Genomic DNA, 26,107 nt, shown 5'->3' with positions numbered 1-26,107 from the left:
CGCGTAGCTTGTCAACAACGGCGACGGGATGGGGAGCACTTTATCCAGCAGTGAATAGATGAAGGCTGACGACGATTAACCTTCACACAATGAGGAAGTAATATATGTTATTGTGATCGAGTCTGAAACGTTTGTATTTAAATAATGTTCGGACCACGCCCCGTCTCGCCTTGTCGATGGACGTTACACCTCGCCATCCTTTCCTTCCCAGTTTAACGTGACGCGTTGGGCCAAAGTTGGCACGTTAACGTTGGGTCAACGTTGGCACGTGGTTGTAACCGTTCTGCCGACTCATTTGGTAACTCCCGCCACCCCAAAAGTGGAGCAGCCCGTGCCTGCGTCACAGTTTAAATGTTTCTGTGCCTCAGTGTCATGGAATTTCATTTCACTTTCTTGGGTTGCTCTCAGTTTGTTGAACCTCTCTGCCTCAGTTCTTTGGGGGTTTCCCCCCTCCCTCCCTCCCCAAGGTCCCTCAGTGGTCGTCTCGCTGTTAACTAAGCGAATATTTATTGTTTCTAACGAAATTAATTGACGGTTGGATAGAAAGTAAATTGGAAACTCGGGGAACACTCGTTAACCCAGACTTCCCCTCGCAAATTCCAGGCACTGTGTTACCACTGCAAATGTCAGCATTCACGCCCCACTTAAATTCTTGTTTCGCTTTGTTTTGTGGACGTAAAATCATTGCAACTTTCTGAGAGCTCATTCTTACCATTGCTTTTTAAAAGTCACGATCACACACGCGCACGCATGCACACAATATTGTACAAAGCATCGTAAACATTGTGAAAAAAGATGGGGTTGTTATTTTTTTAATAAAAGCAACACAAATAAAGGAATAGCATAATACTGTAAAATGAAATCGATAAATTGTCAGCACCATTATGAAAAGGAGTCTTGAGATTAAATTATGCTTTTTCAGGAAAAGTATAAAGAATTATTATCATTTGGAGGGTCCGAATGCCGTTCTGGATTGGGCCACGTGTTGAACTTTCGCCGCAGTCGTGCGTGGCGAAAGCCTGAATTGGCAAAAACAAATCATCTGTTTCACCGTCACGCGACAAAGAAAGCTCATTGAAGAGTGCAAGCGAAAATCTTAACAAGCTCCATAAAAATAAACTTTACAACAAAAAAACTCCTTCCCTGCCCGGGCCGTTCTCAAACAGAAATGTTCGCACCGCTCCGAGAAAATTCCTTAACGGATCCCTCGCCTGACGACGCCGGCCGCACAAACCGGGAATGACCTTGGGGGGCAGAAAAAGAAAAACCCTCACCGGAGAAATGAAATGAAACACGTTACGACAATTCTCCCCAGCACGCCGTTACGGCAAGCGCCGCGCTTGGTACACAAGCTGATATTCTTGGTTCTTTCGGTAAAGTCACGTAGATATAAAATAAAATAATAATAAAATAAAATTTTAAAAATAATAAATGTAAATATTAAAAGCAAAAAACCCAGAGGCTGATCTTAGGACGAAGCCTCGCTAGCACATCGCCCACCCCCCACCCACCACCGCCACTCCCCGCGCATTCGACCGGCGGTCCGTCGCGCCGCGCTCAGTACATTTTGTCCTCGACCGAGGCTTGGCGTTGGGGGTTCACGAACACGCCGTGCGGTCCCCGCTCGCTCTCCATCGAGCCGTGGGCCATCGCCAGCGCCTCGGCCGCCCCCCGGAGCGCGTGTCGGCCGCAGCTCGAGAACGGCTCCCGTGCAGCATTCTTCCGGCTCGCAGCCACGCCGGGGCCGTGATGCTCGCGTATTGTACCGCCGCTACCAGCGCCACCGTCAGAGGGCTGCAGCCCGTGGGCCAGGATGACGGCCTCGGCCGCCCCTCGGAGCGCCGCGCCGCTGCCGGGCCACAGGTTGGGCGGCCCGTGGTCGGGATGCCGCGAGGAGCGGGAGTCGCCGCAGTGTTCGGTGAGGGCGGCCGCGGCAGATCTGATGCCCAGCTCCAAGTCTCCTTCATCTGGGGATTCGATAGTGAATGGTGATGATGATCATGGTCATTATTATTGTTGTTACAATGAATTGGAAGTACTGTAGAGGGGTAGTGCTGTGGTTATCACACAGCGCTGTGAACCTGGCTACTTGAGCAATAAAGGGTAAAGGGGGAAATGCTGCGATTGTTTTCTCACGCCGCTGCTGGCAGAAGGTCCTTACTGGAGAGAGCTCTAGAGAGCTCCCCTCTCGAGGACAATGTGGCCCACTTTTCCACGCTGGTTAGAAGTCTCGCAAGAGGTGGGAGTTACCCACACTTTACCCCACCACACGGGAGCAGCGGGGTTTGGAGAAAGATCGAATGGAACCGGCGGCCTATGTCTGCACTGCATGTCCAGTGCGCTAGGTGCCACACCATGGTGGCATCCCACAAACAACTACGGGGGCACGCACCTACCCGGTAAACATGCCAACGTCGGGCTAACGTTGGTCCAACGGTTCCAAGCGCATGCAACGTTATCCCAACGTTGGAATGTTTAACCGCGTAGCTGCCGCGGGGCGGCTCTCCACGTCATCTGATGGACTCGTGGTGATTGCCGGTACATTGTCAATGTTGGACAGCTCATGGTGAACACCTGATAGTTCCGCGCACTCGGATAGCGAGATTTGGACCTCGCAGCTTCGCGTTACAGCGGTCCATCAGCCTCGAACTCACCTACCCGCTCACTCACCTTACTCACCCAGCCACCCACTCACCCACCCACTCACCTACTCAGCAGTTCATCAGCCTCGAACACACCTACCCGCTCACTCACCTACTCACCCAGTCACCCACCCACTCACCTACTCAGCGGTCCATCAGCCTCAAACTCACCTACTCACTGCCGCTGCACGATATTCGAGACTCTTTACATGACAGACGTTTCACCAGCTCAATAGAAAATACAAGATAGAATTGTTTAATAGAGCTTACAATTTATGCATACTACGCACACGTGACAAGCTATGTTCTAAGAGTTGCACGTTTATAGATGTACTTGTATGTATGTAGAACTTATTTTGCACCGTATGTAACCAACCATGCTAATCGGAGGTGCGGGGAAAGATAACAAACTAAACACAAGATGCAGTTATAAAGAAATCTCGGTTTAAAAGTGCGTAGCTTCAGTGCCCTCCTAATATCGGAAGGAGGAGCGTTCCAGACGGCCGCAGAAGCGCATCTGATAGAGCGCGATGCCGGTGACCGCAGTCTTTGTTCGGCGCGTGCAGGTTTACGCTCAGCGGCGATATCAGCGAGGGCGTCGTGGTTCATTAGCGGCAGGCACCTCGTGTGCTTAACGAGTGCGACACTTGCGCTCGCTCGTCCCAACTCAGGCTGCCCCCTTACCAGGGTTGCAGCGCTTGGCTGTGCCGGGCCACAGGCCGAGCAGGACCTCGGGGTCCATGAAGACGTCCCTCTCTCGCAGCTTCTGCTGGAAGACCTTGCGGCGGTGGCGGAACTCGAGGACGGTCTTGGTGTACGTGTTGAGCGTCGTCACCGAGGACGCCATGCAGCAGGTGAACGAGACCCAGGCCAGGCTGCCCGATTTGCCGGGGGTCGAGGTGGAGGTCGGGTGGGTGAGTGGGGGGGGGGGGGGTGTTTCGAGAGAGGGACGGACGGACGGACAGGGAATTGGGAACGATTCGCTTCGTGCGGCGATTAGCAACGAGCAGCAGCAGCAGAAGCAGCAACGGGTGGTAAGTTTCCTTTGGAGATCTTCTGGCAGCTATGGCCAGGCCCGTCTATAGGGGGAGCGGGGGGCGGGGGGGGGCGGGGCAAATTCCACTCTGTGCCCCCCCCCCTCTCGACGCCTTCAAACTAAACCCTAAGTGTTATATCTGATACCGTGACGTCGAAGCGCTGGTCCCCCCAAAGCGCGGGGCCCGGGACAGTCGCCCAAATTTGCTGTACCCGAGGGACGGCTCTGGCCGTGGCCTTGCACAGTGTTTTATATATTAATTTACATATTCCAAGGCACTGGTTATTTATTGAACCAGTGCCTTGGAATATGAATTTATTTATTCCAGGGGAGCTTCCCACACCTCTGTGGGAATACACATGATGGGACCACATGATCTAGGGACTGGACAACGACAAACCCAACAATAATGACATCACCACGGCGCTTGTTCCAGGCTAGGTGCACCTGAACAGGCAGGGCGCCACACACACACGCCAATTGTTTTTCTCACGCGTGGCATGTCTCACACACAGGTGCGCACGCGATGGCCCCATCGGCACGCCATACAATTAAAAGGGGAAGATGTCTCGCGGCGCCAATGGAGATGCAAGCGATGGTTTCTGCGAGGCCCATTCGAGAATTCCGACGCACCAGAAGGACCAGCCGTAGTCCCAGCTCTGAGGCCTCCAGTCCTCAGGCCCTAGGTGCGCCGTCACCTGGAACACGGTGGTGTACATCATGTGGGCCACCATGCCCAGCAGACCTGCGTCAGGCACACAACAGACAGAGACCCCCCCGTATAGCCTACACAGGCTGTTGGGGCAAGTGCTGTTGGACAAGGACCTATGAAGCTCTCCCATCGTATACACGGACGAATTGATAGGTCTCATGATGGCGGTCTCTAGGTGATGGATAGACAGATTTGTTTGTGATGGTGTCTCTCATAATGTATAGAGAGACTGGTCTCTGATGGAGGTCTCGACAACAGAAGACATCTGTCTCTAAAAGGGTCTGAAGACATGAATAGGCTGAATATAAGAATAGCTTTCGCCATTTTCTGGCAATAAAACAGCAGGTGTTAAGATGTTAAAACACCAAACATAAACCTTTTGCAAGGAATCATGTCTGCATTGACCACACGTACTTGTGGGGTGGTGGTGGGACACGAAGCGAATCGATGAACAACCCCCGTATTGCTGGTGCAGCAAGAACCGTGAATACCCACGCAGTGCTTCCACTAAACGGGTGTTTGGCATATGTGATGTTTCGATAATTATTATTATACACCCGGAGAAAACCCAGCATCCAATAAGTAGGGGATACCAGATCTAATCTACATACTCGATTCAGTACGCATCGACCATGACAGCAGCCTTGCTTGCACTATCTGTTGCGTGCGTTATGAGCGAAATTATCAATGCTTGGTCAATGAATCGTTGGCTCATTCCGTGCCTATTATTACACTGACTCTGTAGGCTGAGAATGGCAGATGTATGACCCCCGTGGCTTTAATTAGCAATGTTTATTTAGACTGCTGTTGAGATTTCTTTGAATCAAAATACTTTGCAGCCCCGAACACACGTCACCTTACCTCGGGGTCTTGCTCGGCTCCAATTAAAGATACAAATTGATGGGACTTGCTTCAATTATTGATAATTGAGCATTGCAAAGTGCATTATTTATGCTGCGAACACCTGACCTCAAGGCCTCTTTAACATCCGATGAGGCTTAATTTCCCCAATTAGATAACAGAGGACAAGGAGGGGGGGAGGGGGGGATCTGATACACCGCATAATGCGCATGAATAATGTACATTGACTCATTAACCCCCCCCCCCCCCACTTTGCTGAAGAAGAGTGCAGAAGCGTGGTCACCACATCTACGCCTCTATATAAGGAAGGAAACAGGTGGACTTCTCCACAAATCTGGCTGTCCGCCTGATGAAGCTGGTTGTAATTACTGGCGAAATGTCGTACTCAGATTGTAAATGTCGTGGCTTGGCTCTCCAACACACCGGTTAGTGCTGTACTAGTGATGAATTGGCCACGTTCTGTTTACGTGACAACCCTTACTAGTTGGCTGTGTCGAGTGGTGGCGGGTTTTAACGACACATTTATATTTTTATGCGATCTAACAAAAAAACAACTTTTTTATGGATGATATAGCATATTTTTTTAAATATATAATCTATTTATCTTTACCAGGTAAGGCCCACTGAGCTACAGGGCTCTTTTTCAGAAGCGAATTGGCCACAAACGATAGCTCAACGAAGTGGCTTATCGTGTGGACATTTATAGCAGCCAAATACTCCAAACGCGTGATGTTGATTCTGAACGCGGTAGGGGAAAAAGCGGAGGACCTGGAGAAAAATCCACGCCACCACCGGGAGAACGTGCAAACTCCAAATATACAGCAGCTCGGGATCGAATTCACGACCTCATGTATACCAGGCGAGGTAGTTAACATCTCGCCACCATGGCGCCAAACCATTGACATCAGCAACATCAAATTCACCATCAACTATGGTAGGTGTTCTTGCGCAAAAAGCATGGCGTGGCATTGGGAGGCATTCTGTCTTTGTCTCAATGCAAGTCTATGGTTTTCTACGCTAAGTCTATGGGTATGCACGTAAGTCTATGGGTCTCTACGCTAAGTTCATGGGTGTGCACGTTAGTCTATGGGTCTATACGCCAAGTCTATGGGTGTGCACGTTAGTCTATGGGTCTCTAGGCTAAGGCTATGGGTGTGCACGTAAGTCTATGGGTCTATAGTTAAGTCTATGGGTGTGCACGGACGTCTATGGGTCTATACGCCAAGTTTATGGATGTGCACGTAAGTCTATGGGTCTCTAGGCTAAGTCTATGGGTGTGCACGTAAGTCTATGGGTCTCTAGGCTAAGGCTATGGGTGTGCACGTAAGTCTATGGGTCTATAGTTAAGTCTATGGGTGTGCACGGACGTCTATGGGTCTATACGCCAAGTTTATGGATGTGCACGTAAGTCTATGGGTCTCTAGGCTAAGTCTATGGGTGTGCACGTAAGTCTATGGGTCTCTAGGCTAAGGCTATGGGTGTGCACGTAAGTCTATGGGTGTGCACGTAAGTCTATAGGTCTATAGTTAAGTCTATGGGTGTGCACGGACGTCTATGGGTCTATACGCTAAGTCTATGGGTGTGCACGTAAGTCTATGGGTCTATACGCCAAGTTTATGGATGTGCACGTAAGTCTATGGGTCTCTAGGCTAAGTCTATGGGTGTGCACGTAAGTCTATGAGTCTATACGTTAAGTCTATGGGTGTGCACGTAAGTCTATGGGTCTCTAGGCTAAGGCTATGGGTGTGCACGTAAGTCTATGGGTGTGCACGTAAGTCTATGGGTCTATACGTTAAGTCTATGGGTGTGCACGTAAGTCTATGGGTCTCTAGGCTAAGTCTATGGGTGTGCACGTAAGTCTATGGGTCTATACGCAAAGTCTATGGGTGTGCATGTAAGTCTCCTAAGTCTATGTTTTGAAAAAAAGTGAAAAACAGACTTTCTGGTCTCAATGAGATCAATTCACTTGGCTATAGATACACATCTTATCTCGCTGTCTCTGACGACCTCTGTATGTTTCCATATTTATCTCACTCTATCTCCATCTGTCTCTATTTAAGTCTTCTCTATATATATATAACACTTGCTCTCTTTCTCTTACGTTCTGTGTCTCTAAATCTGTAATTTCATTGGCTAATTTATGTATCTCTCTGTCTCTCACTCTCTCTGTGTATCTCTCTTCCCCTCACTGCATATCTCTTGATCTCTTTGTCGGCGTCTTTATCTTTCTGTGTCTCTGTCATTATCTCTGAATTCATCTCTCCCCGCCCATCCATCCATTTCTCTAACCTCTCTCTCTCTCTGTATATCTCTCCGTCTGTTATCTTTAACCCCATTTCATTCTTCTCTCAAAGCCTCACCTCCTTCCGACGCCCCTCCACCCTGTCCTATCCCTTCCCCGTCCATGTCGTGACCCCCACGTGCCCTCTGGTACTCATTCCTCAACCCCCTTGCACTGCCCCTGCCATCTAAATCACTCTTAAATGTGTGTTCTAGCTTGTAAACTGCGTCAGAGGGCGCCTCGAGCTGCGAAGGCACTCACAACATCTTAAAATAACATATCTTTCTCTCCATCCCTTTCCACCTCCTTATCGCGATTCAGTTGGCGGTCGACGTTCGGAGTGGAACTGCGACCCTCCCCCGTGATCCGTGGATCAGGCAAGCCGCTCGAGACGCCGGCGATGTGCACGGCAGCGAGAGCAGCTTCTGGCGAACGCCGTCATCGCAAGAAGCCACACGTTTGGCGCAACGGCTCCTTCGCTGACTACGCGTGATGAATGAACGAAATCTCCCTATCATCTCTCTCTCTATCATCTATCTCTATCATCTCTCTATCATATCTCTCTCTATCATCTCTCCCTATCATCTCTCCCTATCATCTCTGTCTATCATCTCTCCCTATCATATCTCTCTCTATCATCTCTCTATCATCTCTCTCTATCATCTCTCTCTCTCTATAATCTCTCTATCATCTCTCTCATCTCTCTCTCATCTCTCCCTATCATCTCTCCCTATCATCTCTCTCATCTTTCTGATCTCTCTCTCTATCATCTCTCTCTATCATCTCTCTCTATAATCTCTCTCTCATCTCTCCCTATCATCTCTCCCTATCATCTCTCTCATCTCTCTCTCATCTCTCTCTCTATAATCTCTCTCTATCATCTCTCTCTATAATCTCTCTATCATCTCTCCCAATCATCTCTCTATTATCTCCCTATCATCTCTCTATCATCTCTCTCTATCATCTCTCTCTATTATCTCCCTATCATCTCTCCCTATCATCTCTCCCCATCATCTCCCCGGCGGTGAGCATGTTCCTTCCGCACCGGCCAGCACGGTGAACACCGACGCGAACGCGTTGAGCCGCAGCGCTCCGACGATGTTGCGCTGCTGGCACAGCTCCAGACACATCAGGAGGAAGCCGATCGCCAGCAGGCCGATGTACAGGGCCTCGGACGTGATGGCCAGCCACAGCACGCCTGGACGAAGGCAAGAAAGAACCATCCGGATTAGCCTTTAATAACAATGTACATTTATAAAGGCGCAATTCATGCAGGGATCTCGGTGCGCCATGCAACAAGTTAGGAAATATAAACACGGCAGAGTTCAGAGTTCACTGGAAGTGTAGGGCTGCAGGCGAAGCACGCGAGTCTTTAGAGAAGACCGAAACAAACAGGGCGGGTGAGCTCGCCTGTCGAGCCACTGGCGGGGGAGGGCGTTCCGTGGCCTCGGCGAAGCGCATGCACAGGGCACGGTCACTCGAGGTGCAGAGTCGAGTTCTGGGCACGTGGGCCAGATGTAAATGGGCTGTTCGGAGAGGTAGCGACGGTGCGTGCAGGAGTATCAGTTGTTGAATGTGACAATGGTGCGAGGCCGTTTGTGGCCTCTCGTGTGGAGCAGCAACACTTTAAATTGTACCCGAAATTTGAATGGGAAGCCAATGGCAGAGATTTAAATTACAGGGGGTGTTAATGTGCTCACGGGATGAGGCTGTCTGTAGTCGTCCCCAAAACCTTCGCCGGAAACCCCGAGGAGTAAGGAAGGCTGCCGGGGAGCAAGTGCTGTTAGCGAGTAGCAGCGCCTATTAAACTATTCAAAACTATTTTAAATGTTACCAGGTAAAGCCCACCGAGCTATGCGGCTCTGTTTCAGATGCGACCTGGCCACAAATGATCGCTCAACGAAGTGGCTCATCATCACGTGGAAATGTACAGGAGTCCAAATACTTGAATTGCATGTTTCTAAATGTGGACGTTAAAACCGGAGGACCAGGATAAAAATCCACGTGACCACGGGGAGAGTGATATGCACACTCAAAACATATACAGCAGGCATCAGGGTTGAGATCGAACCCATGACCTGCTGCATACCAGGCGAGGGAGTTCATATCTCGCCACCGTGGCGCCCTGTGAAGGACGGAACGACAGCACACGAGAGAGGTGAGTAGCCAACACCACGTCCGGTGGCCTTTGTTCCCTTCGTGTCCAGATTACCCTGGAAGTCCATTGTACCACTGAAGTCCAGTTTTCCATGGAAATAAAATTAACCATTGAAGTAGAATGCACCACGGGAGTCCAGTTTAACATGGGAGTCCAGTTTACCCTGGAAGTCAAGTTCACCATTGAAGTCCAGTTTACCATGAAAGTAAAATGAACCATTGAAGGAACATTTACCATGGGAGTCCAGTTCACCATGGCCCAATATGTGGAGGCCACATTTTTGCGGGCAAGCTAGGAAATTAAACTTCCTTGACGCCTAACGGAAAAAAAGAGTTTCGCAACATTTTCGTGACGATCCACCAAACATCGCTACAACAGTGCTGGGTCACAGTCCACGAGCATAAGCCACCACCACCATCACCACCACCCGGCGAATGACGACGTGAATGCTTATATTCATAATAAAGGTTTTTGGGTTAGATCACGTAAGTATAAATACGTCGTAACCCTCCACCGCACGACACAGCCAGGAAGGATCGTCACGTAAACAACGCCCGCCAGTTAGTTTACTACTTCAGCCGACCGGTGTGCTGGAGAGTGTATGTGTACTCACGCGATCTAACCCAAAAACCTTTACCATGAATAATATTGGTCGTGAAAGCCTGCGACGCTTTAAACTGTCTAAGCGGATGAAGCTGATGTCCTCCTCATATTAACGCGAACTAACCGCAAAAACCTCTGATGGATGAGTTTTGTTTTAGTTTTATGAAGGCAGCTCGAAGCCGCATTGAGCCCTGCAGACTGAACGAGCGCGACTCGGGTCCCGAGGTACTGTAGGTGCGTAACGAGCGGGCGTCGTGCTCGAGAGAGAGAGAGAGAGAATGCGTCGGTTACCGCGCTCGGCGGAGGGGATGAGATCCACGAAGCTGCGGCATTGCTCGCCTGCCGGGGGGGGGGGGGGCAACACAGAACGGGGCAGGGTGGAACACATCGCGGCAGTCACTCAAGCGCGCAAGGGGGGGGGGGGTGGCTGGAGAGAGGATTAACGAGCGGTGGGCACGGGCAGCCGCTGACAACGCCAGTAACGGGCACCGTGACGCGCGCGTTATAAGCGGCACTCTTCACGACGTGACACGCGCGTTATAAGCGGCGTGCGTGTTTGCCATTCGCGAGCGGCGGCGGCGGCGAGTGGGGGGAGCGGCAGCGCGGTGGTCAGCGCCACGCGCTACGAAAACCCAGCCAGCCGTGTTCGATTCCCGCTCACGGCCAGCAGCGACGATTGTCTGAACATCTCCTGGGCCTCCCCTAGGTAGACTCAGCCTCGCCCTGGTGTGGTTGTGTAAACATCGCCACTAGGGAGACAAAGGCGGTCGGGCGTGGTGCTGGTCACCCATCCCCTCGCTAACAGCACCTGCCCCAAAAGTCTGTGGAAACCAGGTGAACTTTGAGGCCACGTGAAGTGTGCGGAGGCTCGCTGCTAGAAGGTGGACAGACCCAGGTGCAACAGGTTGACTCATTGAGATGACTGGCAGATGCACCAGCTGTGCTTCCGACTGTGCCAATTCGCTGCGTTTTATCCGCCCGATGCTCCGCTCGTTGTTGTGAGCGTCGCTCCTCTGCCCTCCGTTGTTGCTGGAGGGCGACTGCCTCCAACTGCCCAGCAGCAGCGTCCTTCACGACCCTCCTCCACAGAGGCCGATCTTGACACCGCTGGTACCGGCCACCGGCAAGTCCACTCAGCTCCACGTCCTCCCGCACCGTGCCAGCTTCATCTCTTCTCTAGCCTTTACCACGCCCGTTTACCCCACTCCCTACCGTGTCACCGTGTCTCATAAGACGAAGATCCCCCATGTAGCCTCGAGGTTGAGTCGACCTAGGGGAGGCACAGGGCCGGTTCAGATAACCGTCGCTGGTGTTGGCCAGCGAGCGGGAATCGAACCACTAACAGCGCTACCGCTCCCCACAGGTGCCAGCACACACGCGGAGTAGAGGGGGTGGGGTGGGGTAGATGGGCAGGCAGGTAGGTGAACCTTCTTTGTAGATGTTCTCCTCGCACGACAGCCAGAAACCCGTGTGGAAGAAGCGGTAGGCGTACTTGTCGTCGCCGGTGTCCCACGTGTAGCGGACGACGTGCACGCTCCTGTAGCTCACGGCGCCCACCGGGCCGTCGCGCGACGCATTGACGCCACCGCCGGCACCGCCGGCGGTGGCGGCGCTGGCCACGAGGATCTCCTCGCCGCCCACCGTGGTGCCGTTCATGTGCACGCAGTTCACGTGCTGGCCACGCTCCGGGTTGCAGATGGGCTTCACCACCTTGTGGATGCCCTGGCACCAGTAGGTGGAGAGGAACGCCGTGCTCGAGAAGCCCAGCGCCAGCACGTTGAGCGCGATGGCCACCACCGTGCGGCGCTGTCTCGTCACCTGGAGCATCCTTCGGGTCGCGCTGGTGCGGGGTTGCGGCGCGCCGATTGGACACAGATGCTTGGACACAGATGGACGGACGGACGGACGGATGAATGGACAGATGGATGGAGGGATGGATGGATAGATAGAGGGATGGATCGACGCATGGACGGATGGATGGAGGGATGAATGAACAAATGGATGGATGAATGGACGGATGGATGAATGCATGGACAGATGAATGGATAGATGGACAGATGGATTGAGGAATGAATGGACGAATGGATGGATAGATGAATGGATGGACGGACGGTTACATTTCGACAAAGAGGTATCTTATTCTCGACCCCTCCTTCCGTAATTGTGATGATCATGAGTTGAGTCAACCTCCGCCCTTGACAGGATTGGAACCTACAACATCTCCGAGACGAGCGATGTGTTTAACATTACATCGCGTTTTTGTAATTTTTTCCCCCCTTCCTTGAAGAAATATTGCCGATGTGAAAACACAAATGCCCTTGAGATATCGAGATAACATTACACTTTGGAGTCCCGTTTCCAAAAACACATTCCTGCGGAGGGAGCTGGTAGGAACGTTGGGTTGCTCGGTCAATGGCCAGGGTCAACCGCGGCACCACGTGGTGTATTCCGCAAATATGCCCAACTGTGAGGGCGGGCACAAGCCGGCGTGAGTAGGTTAAACGTTGAGTTTTATAAGGGCACCACGGGGTGACCAGCCCCTCCCCACCCAGCCCCACCCCTCCCACCCAGCCCCACCCCTCCCACCCCCCACCCAGCCCCACCCTCCCCACCCCCCACCCAGCCCCACCCCCCACCCAGCCCCACCCTCCCCACCCAGCCCCTCCCCACCCAGCCCCTCCCCACCCTCCCCAGCCCCTCCCCACCCAGCCCCTCCCCACCCTCCCCTCTTCACCCAGCCCCACCCCTCCCATTTTATCCGGGTTTCCATATACACGTGGACAGACATCCACAGACATACACAATGAATCCCCTGCCTCCTGTGAATTAATCCTGGTTGGGCTTCCAGTCCACTACGATTCCTACCAGTAATGCCCACTAGGAGCGCATTTGTTATATATATCCGGGTGTCCGGATACACGTGGACAGACATCCACAGACATACACAATTAATCCCCTGCCTCCTGTGATAATCTCGGTTGGGCTTCCAGTCCACTACGTTTCCTACCAGTATTAACCTCGCCATGCGAACGTCTGCCGTGAGCTTCGTCGCATCGGACAGAATTATTTGGAGAAAGAGGAATGGAAAAGTATAAACAAGCCACGGCAGTGTGATTGTGGCCATGCAACCAAAACACTACGGAACGCATCGTAAACCCACAGAGACATACATTGAGAAAAATACAGATACACAGAGAACCTTATACTGTAGATACAAGGATATACAGAGGCATTAAAGGCAAGCCACGGTAGTGTGATTGTGGCCATGCAACCCACGCTATGGACCGCACAGTAAACCAGGAGGAGAAACAGCGAATTCTCGTTCTGCTGAAGCCCTCTCGTCGTGGCCAGCAGCAGCAGACCGCCTCGACATTGGTGACAGCGACCTCGTGAACCCCATCCACAGACATACACACACACATACCCATCCACAGAGACACATACACACATACACACATACCCATCCACAGAGACACATACACATACCCATCCACAGAGACACACACACACATACCCATCCACAGAGACAGAGACACACACACACATAGCTATCCACAGAGACACACACACCTATCCACAGACAAAAATAAAGATCCCCCATATAGCCTTAACAGACTGTAGGGGCAAGTGCTGTTAGCGAGCACCTATGAAGGCCGGAACGGTACACGAGGGGGTGGGTGGCCAGCACCACGCCCGACCGCCTTTGTCTCCCTAGTGGCAATGTTTACACACCGCACCAGGTACTCATTTGAGGCTGAGTCGACCTAGGAGATGCCCGGGACCGGTTCAGATAATCGTCACTGGTGTTGGCCGTGAGCGGGGGTTCATAGCGCAGCGCGCTAACCGCTACACTATCGCTCCCGACAGACACACACACATACACACACACACGGACACACACACACATACCCATCCACAGAGACACCCATCCACAGAGACACACATACCCATCCACAGAGACACACATACCCATCCACAGAGACACACACACACCCACCACAGAGACACACATACCCATCCACAAAGACACACACACCCATCCACAGAGGCACACACACACACCCATCCACAGAGACACACACCCATCCACAGAGACACACACACATACCCACCCACACAAACACACACATACCCATCCACAGAGACACACACACCCATCCACAGAGACACACACACGCACCCATCCACAAAGACACACACATACCCATCTACAGAGACACATACACACACACACCCATCCACAGAGACACACACACAAGCACGCTCATACCACCACCGCACACACACCCCTCGCAAACAACCACACACAGTCACCACCAATCCAGCATCCACAAAATACAGACTGCCCCCGTATAGCCTCTAGCAGTCTGTCAGCGAGCACCTATTAAGGTTGACACGACGCTTCAAGATGAGGGTGCGGTCACCACCGCGCCCGGCCGCTTTTGTCTCCCTCGTGCCAACGTAAACACTGATTTGAGGCTGAGTCTACTTAAGGGAGGCGCCAGGACCGGTTCTGAAAGCACTCGCCACTGGCGTTAACCGCGGCTCGGAATCACGGCGCAGTGCGCTAACCACTGCGCCACCCATCACTCGCCATATCCCTCGACATAACATACCTACACCCCCTCAGCATATACTTACCCACAAAGCACATGCCGATACACGCAGCACATATCTACTCAGTACCACATTACTACCCAATATCGACATTGTCGATACCTCCAAACAAATATCACACTAATTAATAATATTAATTAATTAGTTAATTTCTCGCACCTCCGATTAGCACGGTTGGCTACGTATGGTGAAAAATAAGTCCAACATACATACATAGTCAATTGTTCAGCCACTGTGTATATACAGCTGGGGTATTCAGTTCTCACCCGGCACCTATCTCCTACTCACTACCCACCCAGCACCTACCTCCTACTCACTACCCACCCGGCACCTACCTCTTACTCACTACCCACCCGGCGCCTACCTCTTACTCACTACCCACCCAGCACCTACCTCTTACTCACTACCCACCCAGCACCTACCTCTTACTCACTACCCACCCAGCACCTACCTCCTACTCACTATCCACACGGCACCTACCTCCTAACCACCACCCACACGGCACCTACCTCCTACTCACTACCCACCCAGGCACCTACCTCCTACTCACTACCCACCCAGCACCTACCTCTTACTCACTACCCACCCGGCACCTACCTCCTACTCACTACCCACCCAGGCACCTACCTCTTACTCACTACCCACCAGGCACCTACCTCCTACTCACTACCCACCCAGCACCTACCTCTTACTCACTACCCACCCGACACCTACCTCCTACTCACTACCCACCCGGCACCTACCTCCTACTCACTACCCACCCGGCACCTACCTCTTACTCACTACTCATCCAGCACCTACCTCCTACTCACTACCCACCCGGCACCTACCTCTTACTCACTACCCACCCGGCATCTACCTCTTACTTACTACCCACCCAGCACCTACCTCTTACTCACTACCCATCCAGCACCTACCTCTTACTCACTATCCACCCAGCACCTACCTCCTACTCACTACCCACCCAGCACCTACCTCTTACTCACTACCCACCCAGCACCTACCTCTTACTCACTACCCACCCAGCACCTACCTCCTACTCACTATCCACACGGCACCTACCTCCTAACCACTACCCACACGGCACCTACCTCCTACTCACTACCCACCCAGGCACCTACCTCCTACTCACTACCCACCCAGCACCTACCTCTTACTCACTACCCACCCGGCACCTACCTCCTACTCACTACCCACCCAGGCACCTACCTCTTACTCACTACCCACCAGGCACCTACCTCCTACTCACTACCCACCCAGCACCTACCTCTTACTCACTACCCACCCGACACCTACCTCCTACTCACTACCCACCCGGCACCTACCTCCTACTCACTACCCACCCGGCACCTACCTCTTACTCACTACTCATCCAGCACCTACCTCCTACTCACTACCCACCCGGCACCTACCTCTTACTCACTACCCACCCGGCATCTACCTCTTACTTACTACCCACCCAGCACCTACCTCTTACTCACTACCCATCCAGCACCTACCTCTTACTCACTACCCACCCAGCACCTACCTCCTACTCATTACCCACACGGATCCTACCTCCTACTCACTACCCACCCAGGCACCTACCTCCTACTCACTACCCACCCAGCACCTACCTCTTACTCACTACCCATCCGGCACCTACCTCCTACTCACTACCCACCCAGGCACCTACCTCTTACTACCCACCAGGCACCTACCTCCTACTCACTACCCACCCAGCACTTACCTCTTACTCACTACCCACCCGGCACCTACCTCCTACTCACTACCCACCCGGCACCTACCTCCTACTCACTACCCACCCAGCACCTACCTCTTACTACCCACCCAGCACCTACCTCCTACTCACTATCCACACGGCACCTACCTCCTAACCACTACCCACACGGCACCTACCTCCTACTCACTACCCACCCAGGCACCTACCTCCTACTCACTACCCACCCAGCACCTACCTCTTACTCACTACCCACCCGGCACCTACCTCCTACTCACTACCCACCCAGGCACCTACCTCTTACTCACTACCCACCAGGCACCTACCTCCTACTCACTACCCACCCAGCACCTACCTCTTACTCACTACCCACCCGACACCTACCTCCTACTCACTACCCACCCGGCACCTACCTCCTACTCACTACCCACCCGGCACCTACCTCTTACTCACTACTCATCCAGCACCTACCTCCTACTCACTACCCACCCGGCACCTACCTCTTACTCACTACTCACCCGGCATCTACCTCTTACTTACTACCCACCCAGCACCTACCTCTTACTCACTACCCATCCAGCACCTACCTCTTACTCACTACCCACCCAGCACCTACCTCCTACTCACTACCCACACGGATCCTACCTCCTACTCACTACCCACACGGCACCTACCTCTTACTCACTACCCACCCAGGCACCTACCTCCTACTCACTACCCACCCAGCACCTACCTCTTACTCACTACCCATCCGGCACCTACCTCCTACTCACTACCCACCCAGGCACCTACCTCTTACTACCCACCAGGCACCTACCTCCTACTCACTACCCACCCGGCACCTACCTCCTACTCACTACCCACCCGGCACCTACCTCCTACTCACTACCCACCCAGCACCTACCTCCTACTCACTACCCACCCGGCACCTACCTCCTACTCACTACCCACCCGGCACCTACCTCCTACTCACTACCCACCCGGCACCTACCTCCTACTCACTACCCACCCGGCACCTACCTCTTACTCACTACCCACCCAGCACCTACTTCCTACTCACTACCCATCCGGCACCTACCTCATACTCACTACCCACCCGACACCTACCTCTTACTCACTACCCACCAGGCACCTACCTCCTACTCACTACCCACCCAGCACCTACCTCTTACTCACTACCCACCCAGCACCTACCTCTTACTCACTACCCATCCAGCACCTACCTCTTACTCACTACCCACCCAGCACCTACCTCCTACTCACTACCCACCTGGCACCTACCTCCTACTCACTACCCACCCGGCACCTACCTCCTACTCACTACCCACCCGGCACCTACCTCCTACTCACTACCCACCCAGCACCTACCTCCTACTCACTACCCACCCGGCACCTACCTCCTACTCACTACCCACCCGGCACCTACCTCCTACTCACTACCCACCCGGCACCTACCTCCTACTCACTACCCACCCGGCACCTACCTCTTACTCACTACCCACCCAGCACCTACTTCCTACTCACTACCCATCCGGCACCTACCTCATACTCACTACCCACCCGACACCTACCTCTTACTCACTACCCACCAGGCACCTACCTCCTACTCACTACCCACCCAGCACCTACCTCTTACTCACTACCCACCCAGCACCTACCTCTTACTCACTACCCATCCAGCACCTACCTCTTACTCACTACCCACCCAGCACCTACCTCCTACTCACTACCCACCTGGCACCTACCTCCTACTCACTACCCACCCAGCACCTACCTCCTACTCACTACCCACCCGGCACCTACCTCCTACTCACTACCCACCCAGCACCTACCTCCTACTCACTACCCACCTACCTGCCACCTCGGCCACCTCCACGCGCACTGCACGCGCGCTCCGCTGTCAGCGCTGCGCATGCGAGGCGAGAGGGAATGACGGCAGAGCCGTGTTCAGGGTGAGTGTGTGTGGATGTGTGTGGATGTGTGTGTGTGGATGTGTGTGTGTGGATGTGTGTGTGTGGATGTGACGATGATGTGAACCGGTCCTGGGCCTCCCCTAAGTCGACTCGGCCTCAAATGAGTACCTGGTGCGTGTGTGTAAACATCGCCACTAGGGAGACAAAGGCGGCCGGGCTTGGTGTTGGCCACCCACCCCCTCGTGTGCCATGCCGGTCTTTATAGGTGCTCGCTAACAGCACTTGCCTCAACAGTCTGTTAAGGCTATACGGGGCATCTTTGTGTGTGTGTACGTGCGTGCAAACACGGGGAGCGGTGGCGCAGTGGTTAGCGCCGCCACTCACATCGGTTACGATTATCAGAAAGCCCACACTGTGTCACCCACACGGTTTAACCTCATATTCTTGTTCGGGGAAATTGCGTTTTCAAGTCCATACGCCGTACAGCCGTTTCAATAGGGCAAAGAAATTGTGTTTTTGTCTATTTGTTTGTGTCTCTCCCTTGTGATGGGACTTTGTAGGATGAACGTTGATTTTTATAAGGGCACGGGGTGACCAGTAAGGTTTGAATTGTTCTGGAATAAGGTGAGACACTGATAAGGGGTTGACAGGTATTGAAACCGGTCCTGGGCCTCCCCCCCACTCGATCGACTCAGCAGCAAATGAGTACCTGGTGCGGTGTGTAAACATCGCCAGGGGTGGGGGGGGGAGACAAAGGCGGCCGGGCGTGGTCCTGGCCACCCCACCCCCTTGTGTGCCGTGTTCCGTGCCGGCCTTCATAGGTGCTGCTCGCAAACAGCACTTGCCCCAACAGTCGGGATATTTGTCTTTGTGGACAACCACGACGTCTTAATTTGACGAGTAAGCACATTTGAAAACGTGCTTTAATAAAGGCATAGTGAACTGTACTATCTGTTGTATTACAATTAACCGGGTGTGTTATCTAGTGTTTTGTAATTACTCGTGTGATATTTATTGCGTCATAGTGTAGCTGTGTGTGATATTTATTGCATTATAATTTACACACCGTTCCTTTTATGCGTAATGAATGGGTGGCGATGCTGGTCTCCTTCGGCTATGCGTGGAAGAACGGTGGAATTTGCATATTACCATGCCGGAGACCAGTCTGCCTTAAAACACAATTCCTTCAAAATAAAAAAAACACAAAGCGTAAAGTAGGTGACGCTTCGAGCGACGGCCATTCTTTACATCACCACATAATTTGTGTAGAACAGTTAATATAAAAAAATGTCCATACTTCATTATATAATTGTAAAAAAAGTTTTGCTGGCTGGCACGCGGGCGGGCAAGGCTGCGGTGGTGAGGTCACCGCGCATGTCACAACAACTCTCGTTTAGACGATCCAATTAAGGAGGACAACTTTTAGAATTAACTTTCTCTTGCTGTTAAGCAATTGCCCGAGGGGAGAAAAATCTGATCACATCGTTGAAAGTGTTGGTGACACTGTATCGACACAAGCACTGCTTCCCCCCTATGCTCCGTTGGGAATTGATAAAGGCTACCGTATTTCCTCTACTTGATTACTGTGACATCGTATATAAATCAGCCCCCAGTACTGTACTGAAGAAGCTTGACTCAATTTATCACTCGGCCTTAAGATTTGCATTGAACTGCCCATATAGGACCCACCACTGTGATCTCTACATTGGGTCAAACTTAACATCTCTTAATGATCGACGGCTTGTGCACCAGATCTTATTTATTCACGATGTACTTACAAAAAAATCACCAGACTACCTGCTGGATCTCCTCACTGTTTCGAAGAACAAATGTGACCTAAGGTCCTCGCTCATTTACCAGCTTCACATTCCTTATTGCCGTACAAATACTGAAGGAAGGGCCTTTGCTGTTGATGCCCCCAGGGTCTGGAATCCTATCACCAATAAACTGCAACTTGGATCACTACCTGTGAGATCTTCACTCAAAACTGCTCTAGAGGAGTTGTACACCCCTAGCTGCCACTGCTATTCAGTGGCCTGAAATCAACTGCATCGCTCCGGATGACCGCTGCAAAGTATGATCTTGAGTTTTGATTATAGTGTGCTGATCTTTAAAGGTGCATTGAAAAATGTTGATACTGCTACTGATCCTCCTGCTGTTATGGAGTGACTCATGCTGCCAGCTATGGCTGCAAAGTTTGGTCGTACATGTTATGGATATAGTTTACTGTTAAATTTGAATCACAGTTCCTATGATCACTGTTAACATTGTTTTTATAGCTTTACTTTGGTGATTTCGGATACGTTTTGGTTTAGCCATGTTTGTTGGTTGCAGTACAGAGTTAGACTGATAACTTGAATCTAAATTGTCTTATGGTTGTTATTGTTTGACTTGCATCCCACTGGGATTTTTGCACACAGCGTTGATACACGGTTTTTATTTCTGGAAGACTTCGCTGTTTTTTCCTGGATTTTTCTGTTGCGCGTAGTCACTTTACGATGTTTCTTGTTCACGTTTTTGTTTGTTGCGGTTGCATCCGAGTCAAGAGCCGCATGGCTCGCAGGGCTTTATCAAATAAATGCAATGAAAACTGAAACTGACACGACGCAGTGTCACCAAACTGGTCCGTGACACTGGACGAAACCGTTGCAGGGGCTTCCCTCGCTCTACGCCGTAGTAGCCGTAGTCGTGGTGGTACTGCGTTCCAAAGAAAGGGTGGTGCACAAAGCGAAGCGGCACGGAGAGACAGCTGCCTTCCGAATAGCGTACACAGCACACACGCAGTACACACGCAGTACACACGCAGTACACACACAGTACACACACAGTACACACACAGTACACACACAGCACCAAGGCCGTAGGCATGGAGTCAACATTGGGAGGAACCAAATCTTCCATGGGGCCTGGGGGTCCCAACCCAGAAAATTATCTACATTTTAAAACGAATTTTCTGCCATTTCCTACCTAAAAATATTTTAAAAATTCACTAACACATGGGATGGACTTTTTATTTTATTTTTTACAATAATGTCTAATAGTGTATTGTATTACATTGCTCTGTTTTTACTTTTTTTTACCATTTCTTGTTTCATTGTATGTAATGTTTGAGATTAGGAATTAATAAAGAAGAACCATAATCATATTAACACAAATCTATGCATTGATTTATATGAAGACAAGTCCAGATATTGTGGCCAAGGTTTAGCAAATTGTTCTTTTTATTTACATAGCATAGCAATTATTATTACTTTTTATATTTTTATAGCAATATATTGGGGGGAATATTTTGAGCATATTTGAATTTTGGGGGGATGTCTCCCCCAATATTTATATAAGTACGGCCTTGCACAGCACACACTACATATCGTACACGCAAAGTATACACACAGTACACACACAATGTTGTATCTCTGTGTATGTACCTGTGTGTATGTGTCTCAGTGTATCTCTCCGTAAGTAGTTTTGTGTGCCAAATAGCTGCTTGCCCGCACAGCACACACACACAGTGCACACACACAGCACACACACAGTACACACACAGTACACACACATAGTACACACATACAGTACACACAGTACACACACAAGAGTATACACACACGGTACACACAGAGTACACACACACAGTACACACACACACTGTACACAAACACAGAGTACACACACACAGTACACACACAGAGTACACACACACAGTACACACACAGAGTACACACACAGTACACACACACACAGTACACAAGCACAGTGCACACACACAGTACACACACACACAGTACACACACACAGTGCACACACAGAGTACACACACAGTACACACACAGTACACACACACAGTACACACACACAGTGCACACACAGAGTACACACACAGCACACACAGTACACACACACACAGTACACACACAGTACACACACACAGCACACACACAGTACACACACAGTGCACACACAGAGTACACACACACAGTACACACACACACAGTGCACACACAGAGTACACACACAGCACACACAGTACACACACAGCACACACAGTACACACACACAGCACACACAGTACACACACAGTACACACATACAGCACACACACAGTACACACAGTACACACACACACACAGCACACACAGTACACACACAGTACACACACACAGTACACACACAGTACACGCAGTACACACACACAGAGTACACACACAGTACACACATACAGCACACACACAGTACACACAGTACACACACACACACAGCACACACAGTACACACACAGTACACACACACAGTACACACACAGTACACGCAGTACACACACACAGAGTACACACACACAGTACACACACACCGCACACACAGTACACACACACACACAGTACACACACAGTACACACACACACAGTACACACACAGTACACACACACTACACACACAGAGTACACACACAGTACACACACAGTACACACACACACTACACACACAGAGTACACACAGTACACACACACTACACACACACACAGAGTACACACAGTACACACACACTACACACACACACTACACACACACAGTACACACACAGTACACACACACACTACACACACACAGTACACACACACACTACACACACAGTACACACACACAGTACACACACAGAGTACACACACAGTACACACACACACAGTACACAAGCACAGTGCACACACACAGTACACACACACACAGTACACACACACAGTGCACACACAGAGTACACACACAGTACACACACAGTACACACACACAGTACACACACACAGTGCACACACAGAGTACACACACAGCACACACAGTACACACACACACAGTACACACACAGTACACACACACAGCACACACACAGTACACACACAGTGCACACACAGAGTACACACACACAGTACACACACAGTACACACACACACAGTGCACACACAGAGTACACACACAGCACACACAGTACACACACAGCACACACAGTACACACACACACACAGCACACACAGTACACACACACAGCACACACACAGTACACATACACAGTGCACACACACACACAGTACACACACAGTACACACACACAGTGCACACAGAGTACACACACAGCACACACAGTACACACACACAGCACACACAGTACACACACACACAGCACACACAGTACACACACAGTACACACATACAGCACACACACAGTACACACAGTACACACACACAGCACACACAGTACACACACAGTACACACACACAGTACACACACAGTACACGCAGTACACACACACAGAGTACACACACACAGTACACACACACCGCACACACAGTACACACACACACACAGTACACACACAGTACACACACACACAGTACACACACACTACACACACAGAGTACACACACAGTACACACACAGTACACACACACACTACACACACAGAGTACACACAGTACACACACACTACACACACACAGAGTACACACAGTACACACACACTACACACACACACACAGTACACACACAGTACACACACACTACACACACACAGTACACACACACACTACACACACAGTACACACACACAGTACACACACACACAGAGTACACACACACAGAGTACACACAGTACACACACACACAGTACACACACACTACACACACACAGAGTACACACACATACAGTACACACACACACACAGTACACACACAGTACACACGAGGTTCCCACACGTCCGACCGCATAGCCGCATGCGTGTGAATTCAAACCGCATCATACAGCGAATTTTGGGTCATGAGTTAGCCGCATACACGCGAAACCGCAAAAAGCGCGGGAAACCTGTATAATAAACGACGTTTCGGTCAAAGGCTCTTCCTCAGAACTCTTTACGGGGGGGGGGGGGGGCAGCATTGCCTGAAACATCGTCTATGGTATATATATATTTATATTTTTCCCCATTTAAGGCCACGACGAAAGGTGTTGAATGTCCCTTTGATCTTGGTGCCTATGCATCAATGCCAACGCAGCAGCAGCATCATCACCACCACCATCATCATCACCACCACCATCATCACCACCATCATCATCATCACCACCATCATCATCACCACCATCATCATCACCACCACCATCATCATCACCACCACCATCATCACCACCACCATCATCATCACCACCATCATCATCACCACCATCATCATCACCACCACCATCATCATCACCACCATCATCATCATCATCACCACCATCATCATCACCACCACCATCATCATCACCACCATCATCATCACCACCACCATCATCATCATCACCACCATCATCATCATCATCACCACCACCATCATCATCACCACCACCATCATCATCACCACCACCATCATCATCACCACCATCATCATCATCATCACCACCATCATCATCACCACCACCATCATCACCACCACCATCATCATCACCACCACCATCATCATCACCACCATCATCATCACCACCACCATCATCATCACCACCACCATCATCATCACCACCACCATCATCATCACCACCATCATCACCACCATCATCATCATCACCACCACCATCATCACCACCACCATCATCATCACCACCACCATCATCATCACCACCACCATCATCATCACCACCATCATCATCATCACCACCACCATCATCATCACCACCACCATCATCACCACCACCATCATCATCACCACCACCATCATCATCACCACCATCATCATCACCACCACCATCATCATCACCACCACCATCATCATCATCATCACCACCACCATCATCATCACCACCATCATCATCACCACCACCATCATCATCACCACCATCATCATCATCATCACCACCACCATCATCACCACCACCATCATCACCACCACCATCATCATCACCACCACCATCATCATCACCACCATCATCATCATCATCATCACCACCACCATCATCACCACCATCATCATCATCACCACCACCATCATCATCACCACCATCATCATCACCACCACCATCATCATCACCACCACCATCATCACCACCACCATCATCATCATCATCACCACCACCATCATCATCACCACCACCATCATCACCACCACCACCATCATCATCACCACCACCATCATCATCACCACCACCATCATCACCACCACCATCATCACCACCACCATCATCATCATCATCACCACCACCATCAACAACAACAACCGCCATTCGCCACTAAGCGGCGGTGACATCACCACGACGCTTGTGCCAGGCCATGTGCACCTTGAGGCCACGTGAAGTGTCGAACGCCCGCTGGCAGGAGGTCACGGGGCAGACCCAGGTGCCACGGGTCGACTGACTGAGATGACTGAGATGACTGGCTGATGCACCACCTGTGCCCCCTACTGTGCCAACCTGCTGTGCTTTAGCCACCCGGCGCTCCGCTCACCACCAACATCACCACCATCACAATCATCACCATCATCACCACCATCATCATCACCACCATCACCACCATCACCACCACCATCATCATCACCACCATCACCATCATCTCCACCATC

The 26,107-nt window shown here is 51.2% G+C and overlaps 1 protein-coding gene across 1 annotated transcript; it reads right to left on the bottom strand.

Annotated features, from left to right (window-relative positions):
- Positions 1–796: 796 nt before the first annotated feature.
- LOC116949635 (germ cell-specific gene 1-like protein) lies at positions 797–18,988 on the bottom strand. The gene is made up of 7 exons (XM_032967163.2): positions 18,485–18,988; positions 11,721–12,171; positions 10,585–10,632; positions 8,578–8,730; positions 4,312–4,423; positions 3,327–3,517; positions 797–1,967 (listed from the first exon to the last, which is right to left on the bottom strand). Exons 1-7 carry the CDS (start codon positions 18,542–18,544, stop codon positions 1,558–1,560), a joined length of 1,425 nt encoding a protein of 474 aa, XP_032823054.1. The 5' UTR covers positions 18,545–18,988; the 3' UTR covers positions 797–1,557.
- Between the last annotated feature and the right edge of the window lie 7,119 nt (positions 18,989–26,107).

This window comes from Petromyzon marinus, chromosome 37 (genome assembly GCF_048934315.1).
Source record: "Petromyzon marinus isolate PM22_M1 ecotype Great Lakes invasive population chromosome 37, UKy_Petmar_22M1.pri1.0, whole genome shotgun sequence".
NCBI lineage: Eukaryota > Metazoa > Chordata > Hyperoartia > Petromyzontiformes > Petromyzontidae > Petromyzon > Petromyzon marinus.
The sequence above is the reverse complement of the archived record's forward strand: the minus strand, read 5'-3'. Positions and strand labels throughout refer to the sequence as shown.